Source organism: Loxodonta africana, chromosome 24 (genome assembly GCF_030014295.1).
Source record: "Loxodonta africana isolate mLoxAfr1 chromosome 24, mLoxAfr1.hap2, whole genome shotgun sequence".
Taxonomy (NCBI): domain Eukaryota; kingdom Metazoa; phylum Chordata; class Mammalia; order Proboscidea; family Elephantidae; genus Loxodonta; species Loxodonta africana.
In genome coordinates this window covers 25,436,877-25,460,214 of record NC_087365.1, presented here as the reverse complement: position 1 = coordinate 25,460,214, position 23,338 = coordinate 25,436,877, and the positions used below count along the sequence as shown (strand labels likewise).

Sequence of the window (23,338 nt, the reverse complement as noted above, 5' to 3'; positions counted from 1 at the left end):
AGCTATTGCCTGGTTTTGCTGTTCCGCTCAGAGTGTCTCTCCTCCCTCAACTTCCATCCGCTCCTCAAGTTACTGCGTCCCCACCACTCTACTGAACTGCTCTCATCAAGTCCTCAAGAAACTCCACGTCCCCAGAGCCAGTGAACTCCCGCCTGTCTCCACTCCATTTGACCTCTCGACAGTTGACTCCTGCCGGAGACACTCACCTGGCTCAGCTTCCTCTTCGTGCTCCTCCCATCTCACTGGCTGTCACTTCTCAGCCTTTCCTGCTGGCTATTCAAAATTTTTTTTTTTTTTATTCCTCCTCTACCTTCAAGTGTGGTCTGTTGACCAGCAGCAGCAGCATCAACTGGGAACTCATTAGAAATGCAGATTCTAGGACCCATCCCAGAACTACTAAATCAGGAGCCAACAATTTGTGTGTAATATGGAGTACCCGGGGGATTCAAACTGTTAAAGCACTTGGCTGCTAACTGAAAGGTTGGAGGTTCAAGTCAACCCAGAAATACCTTGGAAGAAAGGCCAGGTGATCTACTTCCGAAAAATCAGCCATTGAAAACCCTATCAAGCATAATTCTGTTCTAACATACACGGGGCTGCCATGAGGCGGAATCCGCTTGACAGCAACTGGTGTGATATGTGTGTGTAATGTAATATCTCACAAATGTTGCCTTGACCCAGTTTTGAGGCCCTGGCTGGAAACCAATCAATTCCCCCTCTTGAGCAGCTGATTAAGTCTACTCTCTTTTTTTTTTTTTTCTAAGTCCTTATCTGGTTCTCACACTCCTGGGTCACTATGAACCCACGCTCATCATTGCAGAGCTAGGTACCCAAGAACTAGGGACAGCCATATGCCCTGTAGCCTCCAGGAGTATTAAAAATACCCAATCCCCAAGAAACTTGGAAATCCTAGCTAATCCCGCCCTGTTTACTATATATAAGCAGTCTCCTACAATTAATTCCAGCTTGTTGTTACCCTGTCCCTGGGCGCAATCCCCTAAATGGCTCTGCTTGGCGTGCTGTGTTCTCCCCAGGGAATTAAAAAAAATTAAGAGTGTAATAAAACCTTTAAAACTTTTGGTTTCTCTCTCTCAGTCTGTGTCTGGTCTTGCCATACCTCTTCCAGGGAAATATAACTAAAACATTGTGCTTTAACTGTAACCTGACCTCACTAATGCAGGTAAATTTCCATTAGTCCTTAAACTAGCCCAATTCAGATTTGGCGTGCCCCACGAGTGCAGCAGGGCCAGCCATGACCGCTAATTGACCTCAACAGAGGACTCAGCAACTGGAGAAGCAAACCAGAAGGAAAATCATCATCCTGATCCTATTTCGAAGCTAGAGGTCTAGAAGGTCTTCTAGAGTTTTCCCTCCCCAAAACACCTGCACGGCCGCCATCTTGCTGCCCAAATCACATATCTGAGGAGCTTCCCCTGGGCTCCTTGCTCTGCACATTGCAATAAAGTTACTTTCTCTTTCTCAAAGACCACTGTCCAGATGGTTGGCAAGTCTGAGCATGCCGGACAAGGACCCACCGTCTAGGGTTCAGTAACATAACAAGTCCTCCAGGTCAGACACACGAAACACTGAGGACCACTGATCTAAAAATGTCAACGTTCCTTGCTGTTCAGTCCTGATTTCTTTTCACTGGCTTCACTTCCCTTGATGATTTAATCCAAGCCCATGGCCTTGAAAATCATCTACATACTGACAACTTCTAAATGTGTATCTTCAGCACCAATCCTCCCTTCTCCCCCCAACCCCTGCCAAGTTCCAGAACACCCAGGTTCACCCATCTGAGGGTCACACAGACATTTCAAACTCAACATGTCCAAAATGGAAGCAACCTCTGATTTCCCCTTGTCATGGATTAAACTGTGTCCCCTAAAAATATGTGTCAACTTGGCTAGGCTACGATTCCCAATATTGTGTGGTTGTCCTCCATTTTTTTGATTTGATGGAATTTTCCCATGCATCGTAAAGCCTAATCTCTGGCTGTGGTTAATAAGGCAAGTTTCGGTTATGTTAGAGAGGATTAGGGTGGGATGCAACACCCTTATTCAGGTTACATCCCTGATCCAGTGTAAGGAGTTTCCCTGGGGTGTGACCTGCATCACCTTTTATCTTACAAGAGATAAAAAAAAGTCAGAAACTCGCAGAGAGATCACGACCTACTACCACCAAGAAAGAATAACTGGGAGCCCAGCATGTCCTTTAGAGCCAGAGTCCCTGTGCTGAGAAGCTCCTAGACCAGGGGAAGATTGATGACAAGACTTTCCCCTAGAACCAACAGAGAGAAAAAGACTTCCCCTACAGGCGGCACCCTGAATCCAGACTTCTAGCCTCCTAAACTGTGAGAGAGTAAGTTTCTGTTTGTTAAAGCCAACAGACTTGTGGTATTTCTGTTAGAGCAGCACTAGATAACAAAGACACCCCCTAAAACTAAGTCCTCTTCCATTTTTGACCATTTCAGAAAATAGCTCTACCACCTCGAGTTGTTCATTTAAAAAAGCCTTAGATTCAGCCATGATGCTTCCTTTTCCGTCCCTCTTTACATCCTGACATTAGTACATCTGGTGAGCTCAACATCTAAATTCTGTCTTGAATCCATCCCTTATCACCACCCTAGATCAGGCCATTTTCTCTCCCTTGGACCACTGCAAAAGCCACCTACCAGCCCCTGCTTTCACTCTTGCCCACCTCATGATCCCACAACAACCAGGGTGGTCTTTCAAAAGGGCAAAGCAGGTCATGTCACTCCCTGCTTAAATCTTCAGAGAATTTCTATCATGTTTAATTAAAACCCAAACAATTTTATTGAGGTCTGTTATGCCCTGTATCACCTGATCACTTCCTGTATACCCTCTGATATCTGGGGCCAGGGACTGTACCTATCTAATTCACACTAGGTGCTCAATAAATATTTGTTGAATGATATAATTCTACTTTGGTGAATAAGATAAATTTAGAGTTTGACTTCTTCAGCTTCTCCATATTTCCTGACTAGGTTATACGGGACGTTGTCTTTGTTACATAGTGCGGCTGTAACGCGAATATCACAAACAGGGGTACTTGAAAGAACAGAAATTTATTTTCTCACAGTTCTGGAGGCTAAAAGTCTCAGTCAGAGTCTTGGCCATGTCAATACCTTCTGTGAGCCTCTCTCCTAGTTTCTGGTGTCTGCCGGCCATCCTTGGAGTTCCTTTGGTTGTAGACGAATCGTCACATGTCTGTCTTCCCCCATGTGTGTGGGCCTCTGGGTCTAATCTGCTCTTTTTACAACTCAGAAGTGATTAGATTTAGAACCCACCCTACTGCCAGTAGATGCACAATTTTTTTTAGAAAATCTGGGCTTTAGCGTCTCCTAACCAAGCTTCCCAGGGCCCCCTCCTGCCAGGAGGAAGTCGGCCCCTTGCCTACGCTGATTATCACCTACTCCTGACCCCCAACCCACTTCTTCCAGCAGCCCAGGAGCCTATAGAAGAATCAAAGAGATGCTTCACTGGCCCCAGTTCACTTCATAATAAACCACATCTGAGGAAAAGAGGTAAGGCTGTAAGAGCACTGCCAACTTAATCATTATATATGTCTGACGGGATGTAAAACGGCCAGGCATTGCTGCCTAATGCCCATTTCTAACTGGCCAAAATCCAGTCCTTTCTATCTTACTGCATCATCTCCATCTAATGGCCGTTTTCCAGCTCTTTCATTTCCCCCTGGCCAGCAGACCCACACACACAGAACAGAAACCTCACCCCAGGTACTGTCTCATCTCACCTCTACTCTGTACAATTCTCCCGGCCTTCTCTCTCCCATCACGTCCTCTCCCCTCCCACCTGCCCGGCGCTGAGATACAGGAATTTAGCCTAAAATTATTTCCAATTACTGCCTCAGTATCCTTACACTGCTTTTCTTTCAAGAGCCTCTCTGTCCCTAATGATAGAACTAAATGTCCCATTTTTTTGCCAGGACAGTCCTGGTTTATGCCCATTGTCCCAGCTTAATTTATGTTATTGTCCCTTTTGCTCTCAAAAGTGTCCCTATTTGGGTAATAATTAATATGGTCCCCCTAACTCCTGTCCTATCGTTACATCCATGCCTATCTTTTAAATAAGACAAACCCCATCTAATTTCTCAACAGGAATAATGAACAAGGACACATCACTATCTTACAGGGTTCCTCGGGTAATATAAAAACGCACTTGTTAAGGAGGGCACATTTTTCTCATTTGCGACTATCATATTGTAAACCACCTCTTTTATGTGTCATAAGGAGCAAAAAGTGTGTAACTGAAGAAACAGGTGATGGCCAATGTCTTTTCTAGGCCTCAAATTTTAAGGGTTTATGTGAAAATTCGTAAATATTGGACTCAATCCCGGGAAGCTTTCCTTTTCCCCCCTTTCTATAGAAATTTCCGGTTACCAAGGTTCCAGAAATTGCTTTCTCATTCCCTAACTTTTAGTTTTCTCCAGTGCTCCATTATGCAACGGGGGAGCTGGGGCTTTGGGCCGAACTTCCTTTTAAAGATTATTTTTATAGTCAATGAGCAACATCACGAGTGATGCCACCGGGAGGCGGTCTCAGCTGATGCAGGTGTCCATCCCAGCACGTTGTTCGGTGAGTCACATTCCCGGCCCTCCTGGGCTGCCAAGCGTTTAACGTAAACTTGGGCGCCGGATGCTCCGGCGGGTGCGCCAGGCAGCACGATAATTGGTCCCCGCGCGGACCCCGACAGCGAGCGCCGCCGCCTCCCTTCCCCGCCCCCGGCACCTCCTCCCGGCCCTGCGCGTCGCCTGCCCTCGGTGCCAGTCGCTGGCTGACAGCCGCGGCGCTGCGAGCGAGCTGCTTCTCCTCTCCTCTCCTCTCCCCGGAGGCAGGTAAACAGCCTTGTCGTTCCTCCGAGAGGGAGCCCGTGGGACGCGTGGGTGCGGGCGGGGGTCCTGAGGACTGGGGTGCGGCGGGGGCCCCGGGGGCCGAGGCGCTGGCCTTGTAGGGCCGGAGGAGGCTCAGGGGCTTCTCGCCCGCGCGTGGCGCGCCCAGACCTGCCCAGTCTGCGCATTTCTTGGGTGACGCCGGCGGCCTCTGCTTTTCTGGGTAGCAGGGAAAGGCCTCGTTATGCGGAATAGGAGGGGGTGCTGGTGGCGCCGAGGGCGTCTAATCGCCCCCACCCTGCACGTCCAGGAGCAGGATGGGCGAGTCGCGCGGCCGGGGGACCGCAGGGCCGGGGCTGGGGCTGGGGCTATCCGTGGCGCCCCGCGCGGGTCACCGTGTAAACGCGGCCGGGGAACGGCCAAGGAGAGCCGCAGGCGGGCTTCGCTGGGGCGCTGGGCGAGGAAGACCGGGCAGGGAACGCCCGGCCACCCTTGGAGCCAGGCCCGGCCCCTCCCCGGTGCCCACGGGGGCGCCGGTCGCGTGTCCCGGCCTCGGCGGGGGAGGAGCCCTGGGCGACCTCCAGCGTCGACTCAGCTGCTCCCGAGAGGCGGCCGCGCCTTCCATCCACGCCACCCGGGCCCCCATGCGGAGGCCGCGGCCGCCTGGGCACCTGGGCCCTCGTAGGCCAGGAGGGCCGGCTTCTCCAGGCCTGGGCGGTGGAGGGCTTTCGGGGCGGCCCCGCTCCGGGGACGCTGAGGGTCCGGCTGGCAGGAAGTCTGTGGCCGGGACCACCCTAGCTCGCGCCTCCGCAGGCCCTAGGTTTCCGGCGGACCCGCGGGCTTCGGTTTTTCACATTCTTCCCTGCCCTCCTGAAGGGAGAGAACCCAGTGCTCTGGGGGCTCCGAGGGAGGGAACCTGGCCTGCCAAAAAAAAAAAAAAAAAAACACCCCATTGCTGTTGAGTTGATTCCTATTCACAGTGACCCCATACGACAGCGTAGAACTGCCCCACTGGGTTTCCAAGGAGCGGCTGGTGGATTCAAACTGCCGACCTTTTGGTTAGCAGCCAGAGCTCTTAACCACCGTGCCACCGTGGCGTCTCTCAAATAGCCAGCCTCCCCTACCTGTTCTGGAGATTTCTTCACATTTTATTATTAAATTTATTAAACATGGGGGGAGGAGAGAACCCATTTTCCTGCCCTTTTTAAAACGTTCTTTTCCTTTTCTGTCTGTAATAATTGTAAAAAAAATGCGGTTTTTTACACCGTAATCTCTCCACCCTCACGTTCACATCTGCACCATCTCAAAGCCACTGCTTTCTGTTTTTCCGTTTCCTCATCTCCAGATTCATATATCGACATGATGCAGTTCTACTACCCTAATCATGATGGACTTAATGGCTGCGTTATTTTCTTGTACCTAAAGCATCACCGTTTAATAAACATTTCTCCACAGAACGAACGTTCGAGATGGTTCCCCTCTCCTTCAGAAAAACTCCAGTTGGAATAGGACTAAAGATTTTTACAAATCAAATTATAAGGAAAATAGGAACAGAAAATTGAAAACAAGGTCAGACCTCTGAAAGAATAACTATCTCAAAGAAGGCGATCATCACCAGTGAAAAAGAACCTAAAATTTTTACCTTCTCACTGAGAAGCTCTTAAAATGAAAAAGAGCTAGGTATGGGAAGAGAATTAAGATGTTCTTGGCATATTATTTGTATCTGATAGTTGGTTTTCATAGCTGTGAGAGGAAAATATCAAGATTCTAATAGATAGTGGTGAATCACAATAAAATGCAAATTAGACAAGTTTGGATTACCATTTTACATCTGTTAAATTAACAAAAACAACAATAATAGTAACAGCAACCTTGGCTGGAAGGTTCTGGTGAATTCATTCGTATTCAGGGATCTAGAGAGGTGGCCAGGCTCTGGGGTTAGAAAGATGGCTCTGCAACTAACTTTATGACATTGGACGGGTTACTTCATTTCCTAATCCTCCCTTTGTCCATTCTTAAAATGGAGGAAGTGATACCTACAACCAGGTTTGGCTGCAAAGATTAGCTTTAACCGTCTCTGTAAAACTGACCCTTAGTGTGTATGCCTTTATTCCTTTTCCTCTTCACACTCCCCTGGGACGTGGTGAATCAATACAAACCTTTTGTAAAGCAAATGGAAGGTGAATTAAACTAGAAGACGTGGCCCTGGAACCCCACTCCTGAGAATTTACCTGCAAGGGAAGAAGCAAACAAAAAAATCCAGGCAGGGATTCAGGGCAGCATGGTCTAGAATTAGAACTGGGATATGACCTAAATGTCTAATGGTAGGGCCATAACTAGGAAAATCATGGCACGTTAACTGAAAGAAACATTATGATCATCAAAAGTCACAATTATGGAGTCTGTGATATATGGGAAAATTACTGGCAAGTCAGAGTAGAGGTTACTAAACTTATCTGCTTACTCATACACGAATGCATAGGTGAGACATCTGACAGGAAAAGCACAATAAATACCATTGTTTTTACTGTAATATATAATGTGATTTTCAAAATATTTTATAGGTCTCAGTTTTTTCAATGAAATGGATCCACAGTTTTCTGTATATGAGAAAAAAGGAGAGAGAGGATCTTTTTAGAGAAATCAGTGTCGTGTTTGTTGCTCAAAATAAATCGACCCATTTTTCCTCAGTTTCTTTGTTCTAGAACAGTTTATATTGGAATGATCAGTACTTTAAATGTTTACAATTTCTCACCATTATATCCTTCAAGACTAGGTTTTGTTTTGGTGGGGACTAAGCAGGTTAGTTATTGGATAATACTACTTTATATTTTGGTAGAAAATCATTTCATCAACTTTCCAATTTAGAAACAATAGTACCTAATGCTCCCTTATCCTTTAAAAGCATTTGTAACTAACATCTTTTCCTTTTAAAGATATTCTTCTGTTTTTTTTTTCTTGAATACATTTATTAAAAAAAATTATTAGCCGTTTATTAATTTATATATATTGTGTTTTTCTGTTAAAGAATCAGTTCTTAGTATCAATTCTAGTTTTTCTTTTTTGTTATTGTTTTCAAGGACTCCTGAATATATTTTGAAACTGAACAGTTTCAGCCCAGCCAAAGCATTCTGTCTTCTTCCTGGAGGCACAGATCCAGCTTCTCTGAGCCACAACAGATTGTACGTACCCTGCAGAATCTCTTTGGTCTTGTGATGGTGGAAAGTCACCGGCTGTCACAGAGAATGAGGGTCAAGAAAGGCTGTGTTCACAAGCCCCTGCTCTGGAGGACACTGGGATCTCTATATGTAACTCACACCTATTGCATCATTGTTTATTGTCAGGTCAGCTTGATCTTGTTCAGAATGGACCACGGCCTTTTCTAGCATTAGGCTGAATTACTTAAGGAAGTAGTCATTTTTCAAATAATATGATAAAACCTCAATGATAATATAATAAGCATTTCCGCACTCAATTAACACTGAACGTGACTGTCAGCCAACTGACAAACCAAGGTGAAAGGTTTTCTAAACTAGGGTTTTAAATACCTCTTCCATTCTCCCTTACCAGATCTTATTTCCCCTTCCAAGGCAGCTGTATGAGCTGTGAACTACTGCACATTAAATATTCAAAACATGCCTGTATCTGATCCGGTGATGACTATAGCATGATAAAAGAATCCTTGAATGGATAGTGTGTGCAGCTGCTTTGTACAGTTGGGAGAATTTTTTCTCCATTTGTTCAACAGTGCTAATGTAGAGAAAAATGTGAACACTGTTTCAAGCGAAAACGGAGAGGTTTATTAAGGATTTAAAACAATTGCAGTTGGGGACCACATAAGCCCGTTGGAAGTGGAACTGGGCAGTCCCGGGACAGTTTCGTTAAACAAGTATCCTTATGGGGTAAAACGAGGAACCAAACCACAGGGAGGGCAATTACAGGAGAGTCGATGAATATTGTAATCATCACACTCTGACTGGTCACTGATTATTAATAGTCCAGTTAGTGATTACAGGTAGTTTCACAGGGTGCTTAGATCATGGTCACAAAATGCTTACGTGGTTTTCTTTGTCTCTCTGGCAAAAAATATCTTGTTGGCAACAGCACCCAGACAGCACTCTTCCTGAGTATGTGTATTTTGAGGGATGCAGATGGTGACTTGGTTAAGACCCCTCGGGGCATATGGTTTCATATCCTGGTGTTGACCACCAAGGGAAAACATGTTTTTCTCAAATGCCTAGCTGTTAGTCTAGAAATCCAGATTAAAATTAGATAGCTAGTCAGCATATTCTGCCGCCATCTCACTGATTACACTGAAAGCTGTCTTTTCCTGAGACACTAGTATCCTTTTTCTCTTAAATACTCATTGCCCATAGAGTCGATTCTGACTCATAGCAACCTCTAGGACAGAGTAGAACTGCCCCAGAGGGTTTCCAAGGAGCGGCTGGTGGATTTGAACTGCCTGCCTTTTGGTTAGCAGCCTGAGCGCTTAACCTCTGCACCACAGGGGCTCCCTTTTTCTCTGACTGTATTCTATTTGTTCCTGTTATAGTATTGTGTGATCACTTCAAGAAGGTCTGCCTTTTCATGAAAATTATTGTAAGATGTTGTTGAGTGTCAGGTCCCTGTGGACCTAGTTCTGAAGCCTGGCTAGGAGTATAATTCCCTGGGAAGCAAATATAGGTTCCCAAAGCCCATCTGTAGTCACTCGCGGGCAGCTGGCCTGGCACAGGTTCCAGCGCTGCTGTTTTTTTTAAAGCTCACCAGGTAATTCTGATGACAGGCAAGATTGGGGGCCCTTTGCCCTAGTCCAGCCAGGGATGAACCTCAGGACATCAGTGAAGGACCTCACCCCCAAATCTTTTGCAAAATGTTGTGCAGCTTTCATCATATTCTTTAAAGGTCAGTGATCCAAAAAAAGATTAAAATATGACAAATGAGTTCTTCTTAACACAAGAAAGAACAGGGGTGGGGCTGTTTGATCCTTGCCACTTTCTGATTTAACCAATTACATTTAAAGCCGTAGCTGTTGCTTTGAGTATCAGAAGTTTAGCCCCAGCCTATTACGTCATTGAGATGAAAGTCTTTGGTCACTGTATTTGGACTGTAGGCCCATGACTTGGGGCTGTACAACCCTGGGGCAAGCTCTTACTGGCTCTGATCTGCAGCCTCCATGTATAAATGGGAATAACGATTATTGAGATCATCTGTGGGTACCTTCTCTCTAGTTCCCTTGTTCTGCCATTCTGCTTATGGACCAGTGCCCCATTGTTTGATGTATCGTAGCTTTAGAATGCATTCTAATATCTGGCAGGGCAAGTGCCTCCTGGATTCTCCTCTTTTTCAAAAATGTCCTCACTCTTAACTCTCAGCATCATTTTATCATGTTCTTTAAAAATCTCCTTTGAATTCTTACTGAAATTGTGTTGACTTATGGATTATTTGGGAGCGAATTGGTATCTTTTGGTATTGGTTTTCCCATCCACAAATATGGTATGTCCCTCTCTTCAAGTCTTCCTTATGTGTCTTAGTAAAATTTTATAGCTTCCCTCATATAAGCCCTACTATTTATCGTTAGAGAAATATTAAGTATTTTGATTTTTTGTCATTATGCAATATTTTTCCTCACTCAATCTTCTAAGTAATTATAGTTTGTTGGGCGATCACTGGTTTTTTTAATACACTGATTTCAAAAACTGCCTCCCAAATGAGATCACTTAATCATTCTGAGAAATTTTTGGGTGATTTTCCTAGATTTCCTAGATAGAAAACCATACCTGCTTAGAACTTCCAGAACAGTCTAAAATAATAATAGCAATAGATTGCATTTCTGTTTGTTCATCACATTAGTGGGAACACCTTTCCTCTTTTAGTGAAGGTCGGGCGCAGGCTGTCGGTTTGTACCTGCTATTCTCGATCATTAAAGAGAGCATCCTTCCAATTCTGTATAAACTTTTATTTTTTAACAGTTGAAACTTTTAAAACATCAAGAATAGATGCTGGTTTTAACTGAACATTTTTCAGTACCTACACAGAATTTTAGAAACCCTGGTGGCGTAGTAGTTAAGTGCTACAGCTGCCAACGAAAGGGTCGGCAGTTCGAATCCACCAGGCACTCCTTGGAAACTCTATGGGGCAGTTCTACTCTGTCCTATAGGGTCATTATGAGTCGGAATTGACTTGACAGCACTGGGTTTGGTTTTTTTGGTTTACACGGAATTTTATATATTTTTTCTGTTTAACCTATTAGTAGATTTCCTAATTTTGAACCATCCTATATTCCTAAAGCAATCCTTGTGCGTCCACAATGTATTCTTCTTTTACTAAACTGTTAAAATTGGTTCGATGGTGTTTTCTTTTAGAATCGGCGTCCGTGTTGCTGGAGGCTGTACAGCAGGGTAGCTAAGGGTGCAAGCCTGGCACTCTGATACCTGGGTTTGAATCCTGACCCTTCATTCCCTTGCCTATAAACACCACTTCTCAGATGAAGATACCCATATGTTTATCTCAACTGTTCCAGATTCTGACAACAGTTGCCTAAATTGATGCTCCCACTTGAGCTGTCTCCTAGGTGTGGCAAACGTAACATGCCCAAACTGAAACTCTTGGCTTTGTTTCCCAAGATTGGTCCACCCCAGTTTTCCCTATTTGAGTAGATGGCAGCACCACCATCCACCTAGCTATGAAAACCATAAGCCTGAGAAGTGCTCACTCCTCCATCTAGACAGTCAGCAGTAAGAATTAGTCCTCCCATATAATGCAGCTGCTCACATCTCATTGTCTGCATCCTCACCATCCCAGCCAAGTCACCATCTTCCTGCAACAGTTTCCTAGCTGGTCTCCCCATTTCCTTTCTTGCCCCACTAATTTTTTTTCTTTACGCAATAGTCAGAGTGATTATATTTAAAACACCTTGTCATGTTACTTCCCTACTAAGAGCCTTTAATGGTGCCCCACTGGATTCAGAATAAAATGGAAACCTAGACTTTCTATGGCCCATGAGACCCATATGATCTTGACCTTACCCACCCCGATCTCATTATTCCACTTATCCTCCATCTTATAAGGCCCCAGACGCATGATCTCCTATTTGGTCCTCAGACCCTCTATTCTAAATATCTTATTCACCATCATATCCTCAGCTCCTAGCACAATGCCTAGAACCTTAGAAGACATTTAATAAATATTCATTAAATTAATTCATTATTGTACTGTAAATATTACAATATGTAATGTTTTGATAACTTTTTTCCTCCATTTCTTACATGGTTATTGGTCAATTCATGCTTTCTGTGTCTTTAAAAATTGATATATATTAGTTATTCCCTAAATAATTGTTGAGTGAATTATTTCTTAAGCCAATTTTTGTAGTTCACATTTTAATAGAAAGGCAGTCCTTTGCACACGGATTTTTAATTCATAAAATAAAGTATGCAGTAATTTGTTATCCTTTTAAAGTCTTCTCTCTTTCTAAGGTTGTTTTCAATTTCTCATTTCTAATATAGAGCAGTTGTGTTTTTTGATGATTCGTGTGTGTATATACACTACGTTTTAAAATAATTATCTGTTGATTTAATTTAGATAGCTGTCATTTTTCTGGGTTTTATTTATTCTATGTTCAATTCTATTATTTCTTCATCACTACAAGTTTATTTTGAAACTTTCCTCCTTTTTTTGAGTTAAGTGATCATATTTTCATTATTTTTGTTCAATAATAAAGGCATTTTCAAGGCTTGTGAATTGTCCGCTAATAAAGCTTTGTCCATATCTCAAGTAATTTGTTTTCCCAGAACTCTGCAGTTACAGTTTCGATTTACTCTTTTATCCAGGATATACAATTTGATACAGATTGAGTTTAGATATATATATATAAAAAGCCAAACCCAACGCCATCGAGTCGATTCTGACTCATAGCAACCCTATAGGACAGGGTAGAACAGCCCCACAGAGTTTCCAAGGAGCGCCTGGTGGATTCGAGCTGCCTACCTTGTGGTCAGCAGCCGTAGCACTTAACCACTACGCCGACCCTGGTGGTGTAGTGGTTAAGTGCTACAGCTGCTAACCAAAGGGTTGGCAATTTGAATCTGCCAGGCGCTCCTTGGAAACTCTGTGGGGCAGTTCTACTCTGTCCTATAGGGTTGCTATGAGTTGGAATCAACTCGACGGTAGTGGGTTGTTGTATATATATATATATATATATACAAAGTTCAAGCATTGATTATTAGTTTCTAGCTTTATTGCACTGCAACCAGAGAATGTGGTCTTTAAAATCTATTTTTTTTCATTGATTGAGATTTATTTTATACCCCAATGGTGGAGAAGTATTTTTGTTTGGGGGGTTTTTGTTGTTTTTTGTGCCTCAGGCATAGAGGGCTAAATTAATCATATTTCCCTGTTCTTGTCATCATCACTGTGCTGTGAAAAACCCTCTCTCCCCCACTGTGGTTTTTAAGGCCTATTCATGTTGTTGTGTGTTCATCTAACAAACTACATCTAAGCCATTGCCTAGTGCTCCATGATGTCCATGCATGCCATTTTTCCTCTCCTTTTTCCCAGTAAAAAGCATCCCTAGCCCCCACCCCTTGAATCCCCACCCTATAAATAATGCTCTAGCGAACATCTTACATGCCTTTATGAACCTGTGCGTAGAATTCTTTGAGATGTACACCTAGGAGAGTAGCTATCTCTGGGTCGTGTTTGTCTGGATAGTGCCTGGTTGCTTTCCAGGACAATTGCACCATCCCATCCATACTCCTCTGATAGCTGCATGGCTTCCTGTATCCCCACACCCATGCCCTCTTGGCATTAGCCAACTTTCTATTTGTTGCTAGCCTGATAAGTCTAAACGATTATTTTTTCTTTCATTTTGTATGACTATTAATGATTTCGAACATCTTTTCATATCCTTTTGGGTTTCTCTGTTCTGTAAATTATTAGTTTATATCTTTTGATTATTTCACTATTGGAATTACCATCTGTTAATGCCTCGCAGGAATTCCTTATAGGTTCCAGAAATGAATCCTCTGTTGGTTTTAAATGCTGCCAATATCTCATGCCATTCTGTAGTCTATTAACTTCGTCCATGGATTCCCCAGTGAATAAGAATGCTTAATTGTTATGTTATCAAATTCATCAATTATTTACCTGTAGTTTGTGCTTTTGTTTAAAATGTCCCCCATTCCTCCCCCAGGTCACAAAGAAATTCTCCGTTATGTTCTTCTAACATCATACTTTACCTTTCACATTTGAGTTTTTCATTCATTTGGAGTCTACTTTCACATGTAGTATTAGGAATCCAATTTTATTTTTCTCCACTTTTCCGTACTTTAAAGTTTCAGCTACAATTGTGAATGATAACTTATTCTTTAATTATCTTTTTCTAGTCGGTTGTTGCAGATATAGAGAAATGCTTCTGATTTTTTGCAGGCCAGTCTTGTATCACGCAGACTTACTGGACTCTAGTATTGGTTCTCACATGTGCTCTGTTGACTGTGTTGGCTTCACCATGTAGGTGATCACATGAATTACAAATAATGACAGCTTGAGCTCTTTCCTCCCGGTTATTGTACCTGCTACTTCTTTTGCATGTGGCATTAGACAAGACTGGCAGGCCTGTGAGGGTGGGCTTCTTTGTCTTATTCCTGCTCTTAAAGGGGATACATTTAAAGCTTATCCATTAAGTGTATTTACTGTTTTTGTTATATAACCCTTTATCAAATTAAGGAAATTCTCTTCTCTTCCGAATTTGCCAAGAATATTTTTTAATCATAAATATGTTGCTGTCTATCAAACATTTAATAGAATATCTTAAAATATTTTATAAATTCATAAATATAGCTCTCTTTAGGTATCCATCTTAGTGTAACTACTCCTTGTGCTTTGTGATGGACTTTTTCACACTCATTCATTCATTTAGGATTTATTTTGTATGTCTGTGAAGGAGACACCAGAAATGCTAGGCCCCGGGGACATGGCTGTGAACAAGACAAAACCCCTGCCCTTTGGAGCCTATGTCCAGTGGAGAAGATGAACAGTAAGCATGCGGTAAATAGTATGTCAAGTAGCCAGAGCTGCTCCAGAGAAAAATGAAGCAGGGTAAAGGGATAGGATAGAGGGTGCTATTTTAGGTAGAGTGGTGTGGAAAGGCCCCACTGAGGTGACATTTGAGCAGATTTGAGCCACGTGCATGACTGGAGGAAGAGCCTTCCGGAAGAGGGAACAGCAAGTGCAAAGGCTCAGAAGGAGGAGAATGCTTGTCTGGTTTGAGGAGCAGCAGGAGGCTGGGGAGAGGAAGGCAGCTGGAGCTGGGTCACATAGGCCTCATCGGCATGGTCAGGTCTTTGGGTTTTATCCTAAGTATAAAGGAGCACCATTTGGGAAGCTGGGGTAAGGGAAGTGGCCTGATGACCTACATAGTAAAAGGTCCTGCAGGCTGCTAAGTGAGAAGACACAGTGGGGACAAAGGGAGGTACAGGGAGGCTAGGTGAGAGGCTGGTGAAGGAATCAGGCAAGAGGTGATGGAGGCTTCAGCTAGCAGGATAATGGTGGAAAATGTAAGAAGCAGAGAGTTTTAGGATTTATTTTCAAGGTCAAGTCAATAGACTTTGCTGATAGATTCAATGTGTGATGTGACAGAGAGAAAATTCTAGACTCCAGGGTGTTAGCTGGGTTGCTCACTGGGATGAATGAAAAAGCTGCTGATATTAAAACCCTTCAGATTGGGAGTCAGTGGCTGAGGTAATACTAATACCCTAGTTCAGTTTCCTGGGGTGTTTGAGCTGCAGTGTAGATTGCGTTGAAGCCAAGACAAGGCCCCATGAGAAAACGGTGATTTGCACAGGGAAATAGGTCTGTGAAAGCTGGGGGGCTAGGAGTGGTAGAGTACAAGAATGAGGCTAGTCAGCATGTCCCAGGAGCCTTCATCTCTGACCCTTACCCAAAAAAGCCTCTAAAAATCCTAACTGGCATGATCTGAGTAGATTTAACACTGCTCGTAACTTTCAAACATATTTTAATTTACTTATGGCCACCAGTGGGTAAGTGCTACAGCTGCTAGCCAAAAGGTCAGCACTCGAATCCACCAGGTGCTCTTTGGAAACTCTATGGAGCAGTTCTGCTCTGGGCTATATAGGGTTGCTATGAGTCAGAATTGACTTGATGGCAACGGGTTTTTTTGTTTGTTTGTTTTTATGGCCACCAAGACAGCCCTTCTGATTTCAATAAGATAGTAGAAACATAAACAGAATGTTGATTCATTTGTTTGTTTAACAGTTCTTCTTCCTATGAGTATTACTCAATTAGTGTTTAGCTCTGAACAATATGAAAATCATTCCCCAACATTCAGTGCCACTTTTAATTAGAAGATAATCCCAATGTTGGGGACGAGACTGACATCAGTGTTACAGGCTATGCTCCTTTAGGTTTTATGGTACAGAATGATATTTTGAGCACATTATTTCACCTGGGATACAGTAGCAATGTGTCTTTGATCTCTGCCCTTGAAACTGAGCACCCAGGGTAAATGAGATCTATAATCTCAAAGGAAGGAGCCCTGATGGTACAGTGGTTAAGCACTCAGCTGCTAACCAAAAGGTCGGTGGTTGGAACCCACCGGCTGCTCCACTGGAGAAAGATGTGGTAGTCTGCTTCCGTAAAGATGACAGCCTTGTAAACGCCATGGGTCAGTTCTACCCAGACCTATAGGTAACTATGAGTTGGAATCAACTCGATGGCAGTGGGGAATCTGAAAGGATATTTTTAATTTGACTGCAGATTCTGCAAAGGGTCATAAAACTATCATCCAGAGATTTCTGTGGGTTTTTTTTTTTTTCTTTCCCCCAAAACAGTGCTTGCCCTTTTATATAAAGAATGCTTCTTTTATACCAAAAATTAGGGGGAAAAAATGAGTCACTCATTTAACAGTAAATGCTGGACTAAAACCCATTCATGAGCTGAGTGACTGCAAACCTTGTGAACACAGCCTTTCTTACCCCACCTCGGGCAGTCTCAGTAGATAGATAGGCAGACAGACAGATAAATAGGTAGATGGATAGAAAGAAAGAAATATGGATTGAAAATGCTGGATGTTTTCCTGTTTCCGATAAAACGGTATTGAGAATTCCTTTGAGGAAATTCTTCGTGGCATTTATATGTCCAGGGGATGCTCCTTGCTTAACAAATGTCTATTGTGTGCCTGCTTTGTACCAGGCACGGCCCTAGGCCCTGAGAATACGGCAGCAAACAAGAGAAGGACTCAGTCCCTGCGTGCATTCCTGCAGAGTCTGAGAGAAGACATTAGCCACTAGTTGCACAGTGACTTAATTGCAGCAGTGCCCAGTTAGGGGGTCTTCCTAACTAGGCATTAAGCTCCCCAGACCTCATGGGCCACGCTTGGCCTCAGGTTGCTCAGAAGGGCCACACCAGGGCCCCTCTTCTCTGGAAGTCATCCTCACAGCAGTTGACCCAGCAACCAAGGTCTCGTTTCCACCCCACCCCGACACACAGCTGCTCAGGTGCCAGAAAATGAGGTCCATATTGGTCCCTTAGCATAGCAGCCCCGTGCCTGGCAGGAGCTGGTATCCTCTGTGACAGCAGATAGGCGCGGCCCCCAGGGCCCCCACAAGACATACCCCCGTATAAGAACCACTGCTCCAAAGAAGCTCAGAGCTGTGGCAGACCCACCAGCTGTCTGTAGTTCTACTTACACATGGGGTTCATGAGTTGGAATCGACTCTGTGCTAACTGGTTAGGTTTTTCTGGTTTCTAGTTCAACGCCAGCAATGTTGCTGGCATTCCACCCTTATCACGTTTCCAGGGAACAGAGCTAGAAATTAACTTAAGGTCAAATTGGCCCTTAGAGAAGGAGAAAGAGTTTTGTTAGCCCTTTACTTAAACTTACTTTTGTTGTAAATGCTGCCAAGGAGAAGCACAGAGTGTGAGAAGCACTTATGACTGAGGAAGCGACGCCGTTGCTATTCACTTATTCATTCATTCATTATGCAACAAGTGCTAAATGGTTCCAAGACAGATCTAGAACACTGACATCCTCTTCATTTTTCAGACCAGTCGTCATGGTGAAAAGCAGCTTGGGCTGCTGGATCCTGGTTCTCTTCGTGGCCACATGGAGTGACATGGGCCTCTGCAAGAAGCGACCAAAGCCTGGAGGAGGATGGAACACTGGGGGAAGCCGATACCCGGGGCAGGGGAGTCCTGGAGGCAACCGCTACCCACCTCAGGGTGGTGGTGGCTGGGGTCAGCCTCACGGTGGCGGCTGGGGACAGCCCCATGGTGGTGGCGGCTGGGGTCAGCCCCACGGTGGTGGCTGGGGACAGCCCCATGGTGGTGGTGGCTGGGGTCAAGGTAGCTCCCATAGTCAGTGGAACAAGCCCAGTAAGCCAAAAACCAACTTGAAGCATGTGGCAGGGGCTGCTGCAGCTGGGGCAGTAGTGGGGGGCCTTGGTGGCTACATGCTGGGAAGCGCCATGAGCAGGCCTCTCATACATTTTGGTAACGACTATGAGGACCGTTACTACCGTGAAAACATGTACCGTTACCCCAACCAAGTGTACTACAGGCCCGTGAATGAGTACAGCAACGAGAACAACTTCGTGCACGACTGCGTCAACATTACAGTCAAGCAGCACACGACCACCACCATCACCAAGGGGGAGAACTTCACTGAGACCGATACCAAGATAATGGAGCGCATGGTCGAGCAGATGTGCGTAACCCAGTACCGCAAAGAATTCCAGGCTTACCAGAGAGGGTCGAGCATGGTCCTCTTCTCCTCCCCGCCTGTGATCCTCCTCCTCTCTTTCCTCATTTTCCTGATAGTGGGATGAGGCAGTCTTCCCACTGTCATCATCTTGTTACTCTTTTACCAGGTGGGGAGGGGGTATCTACCTGCAGCCCTTTTAGTGGTGGTGTCTCATTCTTGCTTCTCTCTTTGTCACCCATAAGTTAATACCCTTGGCGCTGATGGGCAGTGGGAAGTGTGGAGTGGGCCCAGGATGCTATTTCTTCAAGCCCCCTTGGATTGAGTCCTTCATGGGCGGCCAACACTAACGCTGGGCTGGTAAGAGAATAACAGGAAATGATCACCTGTTAATCTAGGCTTCTTGGTTGGTCTAGTGCAATAGGGGGAGGCTAGAACAAATCTCAAAACAGTCTTCAAATGCCTTTGCCTAAATATCTCCCCAGCTAGAGCCCAATACACAAATGCCCCATCTTACAACCCTTTCGCGGCCTGTGTGCCATGGCACGCCCAGTTACATTTTAGGCCTCTTAAGCTTCTTGGGAAGCTGCTTTCCCAGTGACGGTGCATGCTGCCGCCAGGTGGGGCCCTGTATAACCATTTGAAACAAAAAAAAAAAAATGGGCTTGTGGCACAAATTACTGTTGTTACAGAATATTGTGTGAGGTGTGTGCATTTTTGGTAGGAAAAATAGAAATTCTGAAAATTTTTATTTGGGACTCAAGTCCCTGTTGCCTTGGTGGGGGGAGGAGCTCTGGGGGTACACTATGGGACAAGTCTGCCCCTCGGGATTCTCAGGGTAGGCTTGTGGTTTGAGGCAAGAAAAAAATTCATACCATCTTCCAAAAATTCAGACATGTTCAGTGATTCAGCATGCTTCCATTCGTGAACACACATGGCAGCAACAAAAAATTCAAAGCAGAAAATAATAGGGCCATGAATGGGTGAGCAGTGACTTCCTAGAAATCTGGAGACACTTTCACGTCCATTTTAAGAAAACCTCACTGCATTTCCCTGTCCAAGCAACATTTCTGCCAAATCTGGAAGGAGGCAACATGGTACTCATTCAAAAACAAAACTAGAAACCCGCAACTCTGGGCCGCGGGCTCAGCCCGCTGGAGAGCAGGTGCCCCTGCCTCCAGAGAACTCTGACAGCGCTTTTCCATTTTGCAACTCAGGCTGCACAGCCGCCTTTGCGTCCGGAGTAAATATTCACACAACAGCAGAACTCTGGCCAAGGGGACGTTCTCACAGGGAGCGAGCGTACCTGTGATGGATGAAAGGCTTCTGGGACTGAAACAGCACTTGGGACTAGTGCTCTGAGAGGCAATCTCTCTCTCTTTTTTTTTTTTGGATGCTTAAAGCACCTACCTGTGGCTTTCCCTTCTTTAGTAACGTAATAAACTATAATTAAGGCAGCAGAACTCAAATGACATTCTGGATGCTGAAGGCAAGTCTTTGTTCGTTCACCTGGAAACGTGAATAAGTTCAGCATGGTTTGGGTGAAGCCAAGAGATTTTAACATAGAGGAAGCTGCAGCTATAAAAGTCTGATTATCCCAGAGGATTACAGAATGAAGAAAATGGATAGGGTGTTAAAAAATGCTTGCATTTCCTTATTGCTGTCTCATAACTGTCAAAAATCAGAATTGGACCGAGTCCTCAGTTTCTCTAATTGGCTTTCGAATCAAAGACTAGGGAGACAATCCAAAAAAAAGCTTAGATTGGAGATGACATGGGTACGATCCATTCAGAGTGGCAAAGGAATTCCTGTTAATGTTACTTAAGGCAAAATTATTCCTTAATTGTTCACTATTGTCACCTAGCAGATATGTATTACTCTTCTGCAATGTTACTGGCTTGCACTGTGTGGCTATTTTATGTAAAAAAAAAAAAAAAGTATACATATATTGCATATGATAAACTTAGAAGTTTTGTTCAGAGCCGTTAAAGGTCTGAAGTATCTAAGGAATTAACTGTTTTTGTAAGATGCTAAATACTTAATATGTGGGAAACCCTTTTGTGTAGTCCTTGGGCTTCACAGTGTGTACCGAAATCGTTTTGTATAAGAATCCAAAATGGACACCATTAACTGGTCTATGAAATGAGCATGTACTTTATATTTTCTATATTTGTAACTTTGCATGTACTTGTTTCGATGTATAGAAGATTTATAAATGTTTATTATGACTAAAATTAAACAGGAGCAAAGATGAGTGTTTTCTGGGCTGTTCGCAGTGATCCTCACCAGTGCGTGTCTTGTGTTGGCAAGAGCACCTGGGGAGTTAACCTGAGCAAAGTGACATCACATGTTGGGTGATGGCCAGTGTTTCATGTACCTGCTCTGGTCTTGTCCTCTTCCTTACTTCCCAGTCACATACCAGTTTATCTCCACTGCCTTTTCCTTTTCCCACATGTACCTAAATGTGTCAAAAACAAACAAACCTGTTGCCATCGAGTTGATTCCAACTCACAGCGACCCCATGTGTTACAGAGTAAAACCACTCCGTAGGGTTTTCTTGGCTGAAGCTTTATGTAAGGAGTCACCAAGCCTTTCTTCCATTGGCCCCACTGGATGGGTTCAAACCACCAAGTTTTAGGTTAATGTCGTTGTTGTTAGGTGCTGTGGAGTTGGTTCCAACTATAGTGACCCTTTGTACGACAGTGAGATGCTGCCCGGTCCTGCACGTGCACACCCAGGGACCTGGGAAAATGACAGCGGTATTATTGCAATGGGAGGGACACATTGCATCCCAGAAGCTTTTTTTCTGTCCTGGATTTAGAAATAGAGAATTTTCTTGATTAAAGTGAAACTTAAGTTCTAAATACCTCCTTTATGCTCCCCCAGCTCAGTCTAGGAGCCCTGGTGGTGCAGTGGTTAAAGCACTTGGCGGTGAACCAAAAGGTCAGTGGTTTGAACCCAGCAGCTGCTCAGGGGGAAAAAGACGTGGCAGCCTGCTTCCACAGAGATTACAGCTTTGGAAACCCTGCGGGGCAGTTCTACTCCTTACTTTGGGGTTGCTATGAATGGGCATTGACTCAATAGTAGTGGTAACTCAGTCTTTAAAATATTCTCAGGTCCTGTGAGCCTCCACTGAAAATCTCTTTTAGGCACAAAAGGCCATTTTCATTTGTCACAATCTCCATTCATTCTGCACGTTTCCTGCCTTCTTACTGAGTGGTTTGATGATCTGAGGATACTTAGAAGTATTCTGCAACTGTAATTTATTAAAGACAAGAAGTGACAATGATTAGAATCAATATTTATTAATCTCTTAGCAAACACCAATACCCTGCAGTGATCAGAGGATCAATTTTATTAAAAATGGAAAGCTGTAAGTCAACACCTTGCAATCCCACCATTCACAAAACTATTAAAACAAATGACATACAAATTCTCAAAAGCATCACTCATTTATAAATTAACCTCAAAGTTGATCCTTAACATAAATATTTCTAGAACTATTATCACTTTTTTTTTTTTGCAATTCTGATTACTTAAAAATAAACTCTCCGTCATCTACCAATTATAATTTCTCAAAAATAGCCCACTAAGAAGACATCAACTCTTCAAAGCATAGGTATTTGGACGGTTGGAGCGAATAATACCATTTTATCTTTCCTAGGCTGCTATGTTTTGTTTTTCCTATTACTTCCAACTCCTGTGAGTTGAAGTTATGCAAAAGGAATTTACTAAAAAACCAAGAAAAAAGTCAAATCAAGTTTAGAAAGCACACATGACCGACATAAGTGTAACTGAGTCTAACTCCAGAGAACGTTTTTTCAAAGAGCCATCAGGCAATGCCTTGGTCCTTCTTTCTGAGGCTGGGGTCAAATGAGTGTCCTCTGCCTTTGAAGGGACGTTGGGTCTGTCCTGCTTCCCGCTCTAGTGGGAGTCTAAATCCTAGCCAGGACCTGTGCCTTCTGGGTGCTCCGCCAGGCTCATGCCCTGCCCTAAATCTTGCCAACTGACCTTGGCATTCTGTGATTCACTACACTACCACCTAATAAACCTGCTCCCCTAGGATTCAACTCTTCCTGTACTAGCCTTGTATTTCCACCCCTTGCCCCGCTGCTAAGTCCTACCCACGTGCTTCAGGGAAGCCACACCCCCACTGCACACACCTGGCCCCGTGCTTTTTCTCTGCCTTCACAGAACTTCCCCTTCTCAGCAGCCAGTGCTCCTTTCCTGTCTTGGAGCCACACTCCTCAAACGTTAATGCCCACTTGAATCTGACTCAGTCTGGGGTGGGGCCCAGAATTCTGCCTTTCTAACAAGCTCTTAGGTGATGCTGATGCAGCTAGTCAGAGGGTTGGACTGAGCAACAAGTATCTAGTGGTTCTTCAAATGTGAGCATCATCAAAATGCCCTGGAGGACTTGCTCACTCAAGCACAGCTTGTTGGGCCCACACTCCAGAGTTGCTGAGTCGGGAGGTCTGGGGTCGGACCCAGGAATCTGCATTTCTAACAAATTCCCCGGTGATGCTGATGTTCCTGGTCTGGAGATCATACCATTGCTCTACAGGAGGATGCAAAAGAAATAAATAGCTGCCTCAGCTTTGAAATACCCACCAAACCTACGGAGAGACCAAACGCTCGCCTGTGAAATAACCTGGGAACTCTCCCCGGAAGGAGGAAAGAGCTGAGCGCTGTAGGGGTGAATGACAGGAAGGTGTAAGGTGAGAACTCTTCCCCTCTGAGAAGCAGGAAGGC

The 23,338-nt window shown here is 44.3% G+C and overlaps 1 protein-coding gene across 3 annotated transcripts; it reads left to right on the top strand.

The window, feature by feature from the left end:
• The first annotated feature begins 4,574 nt into the window (after nt 1-4,574).
• Nucleotides 4,575-20,840, top strand: PRNP (prion protein (Kanno blood group)). 3 transcript variants are annotated; one of them, XM_023550043.2, is made up of 3 exons: nt 4,575-4,618; nt 7,953-8,054; nt 17,933-20,840. In XM_023550043.2, exon 3 carries the CDS (start codon nt 17,943-17,945, stop codon nt 18,711-18,713), a length of 771 nt encoding a protein of 256 aa, XP_023405811.1. In that variant the 5' UTR covers nt 4,575-4,618; nt 7,953-8,054; nt 17,933-17,942; the 3' UTR covers nt 18,714-20,840. The 3 variants fall into 3 exon arrangements, with proteins under 3 accessions (XP_023405811.1, XP_010589844.1, XP_010589845.1); XM_010591542.3 differs by lacking the exon at nt 4,575-4,618 and adding an exon at nt 4,765-4,878; XM_010591543.3 differs by lacking the exon at nt 4,575-4,618 and adding an exon at nt 5,826-6,552.
• Nucleotides 20,841-23,338: the final 2,498 nt, after the last annotated feature.

What these genes read in the sequence shown, in the direction of transcription:
- PRNP (XM_023550043.2), top strand. Translation starts at nt 17,943, where the DNA reads ATGGTGAAAAGCAGCTTGGGCTGCTGGATCCTGGTTCTCTTCGTGGCC.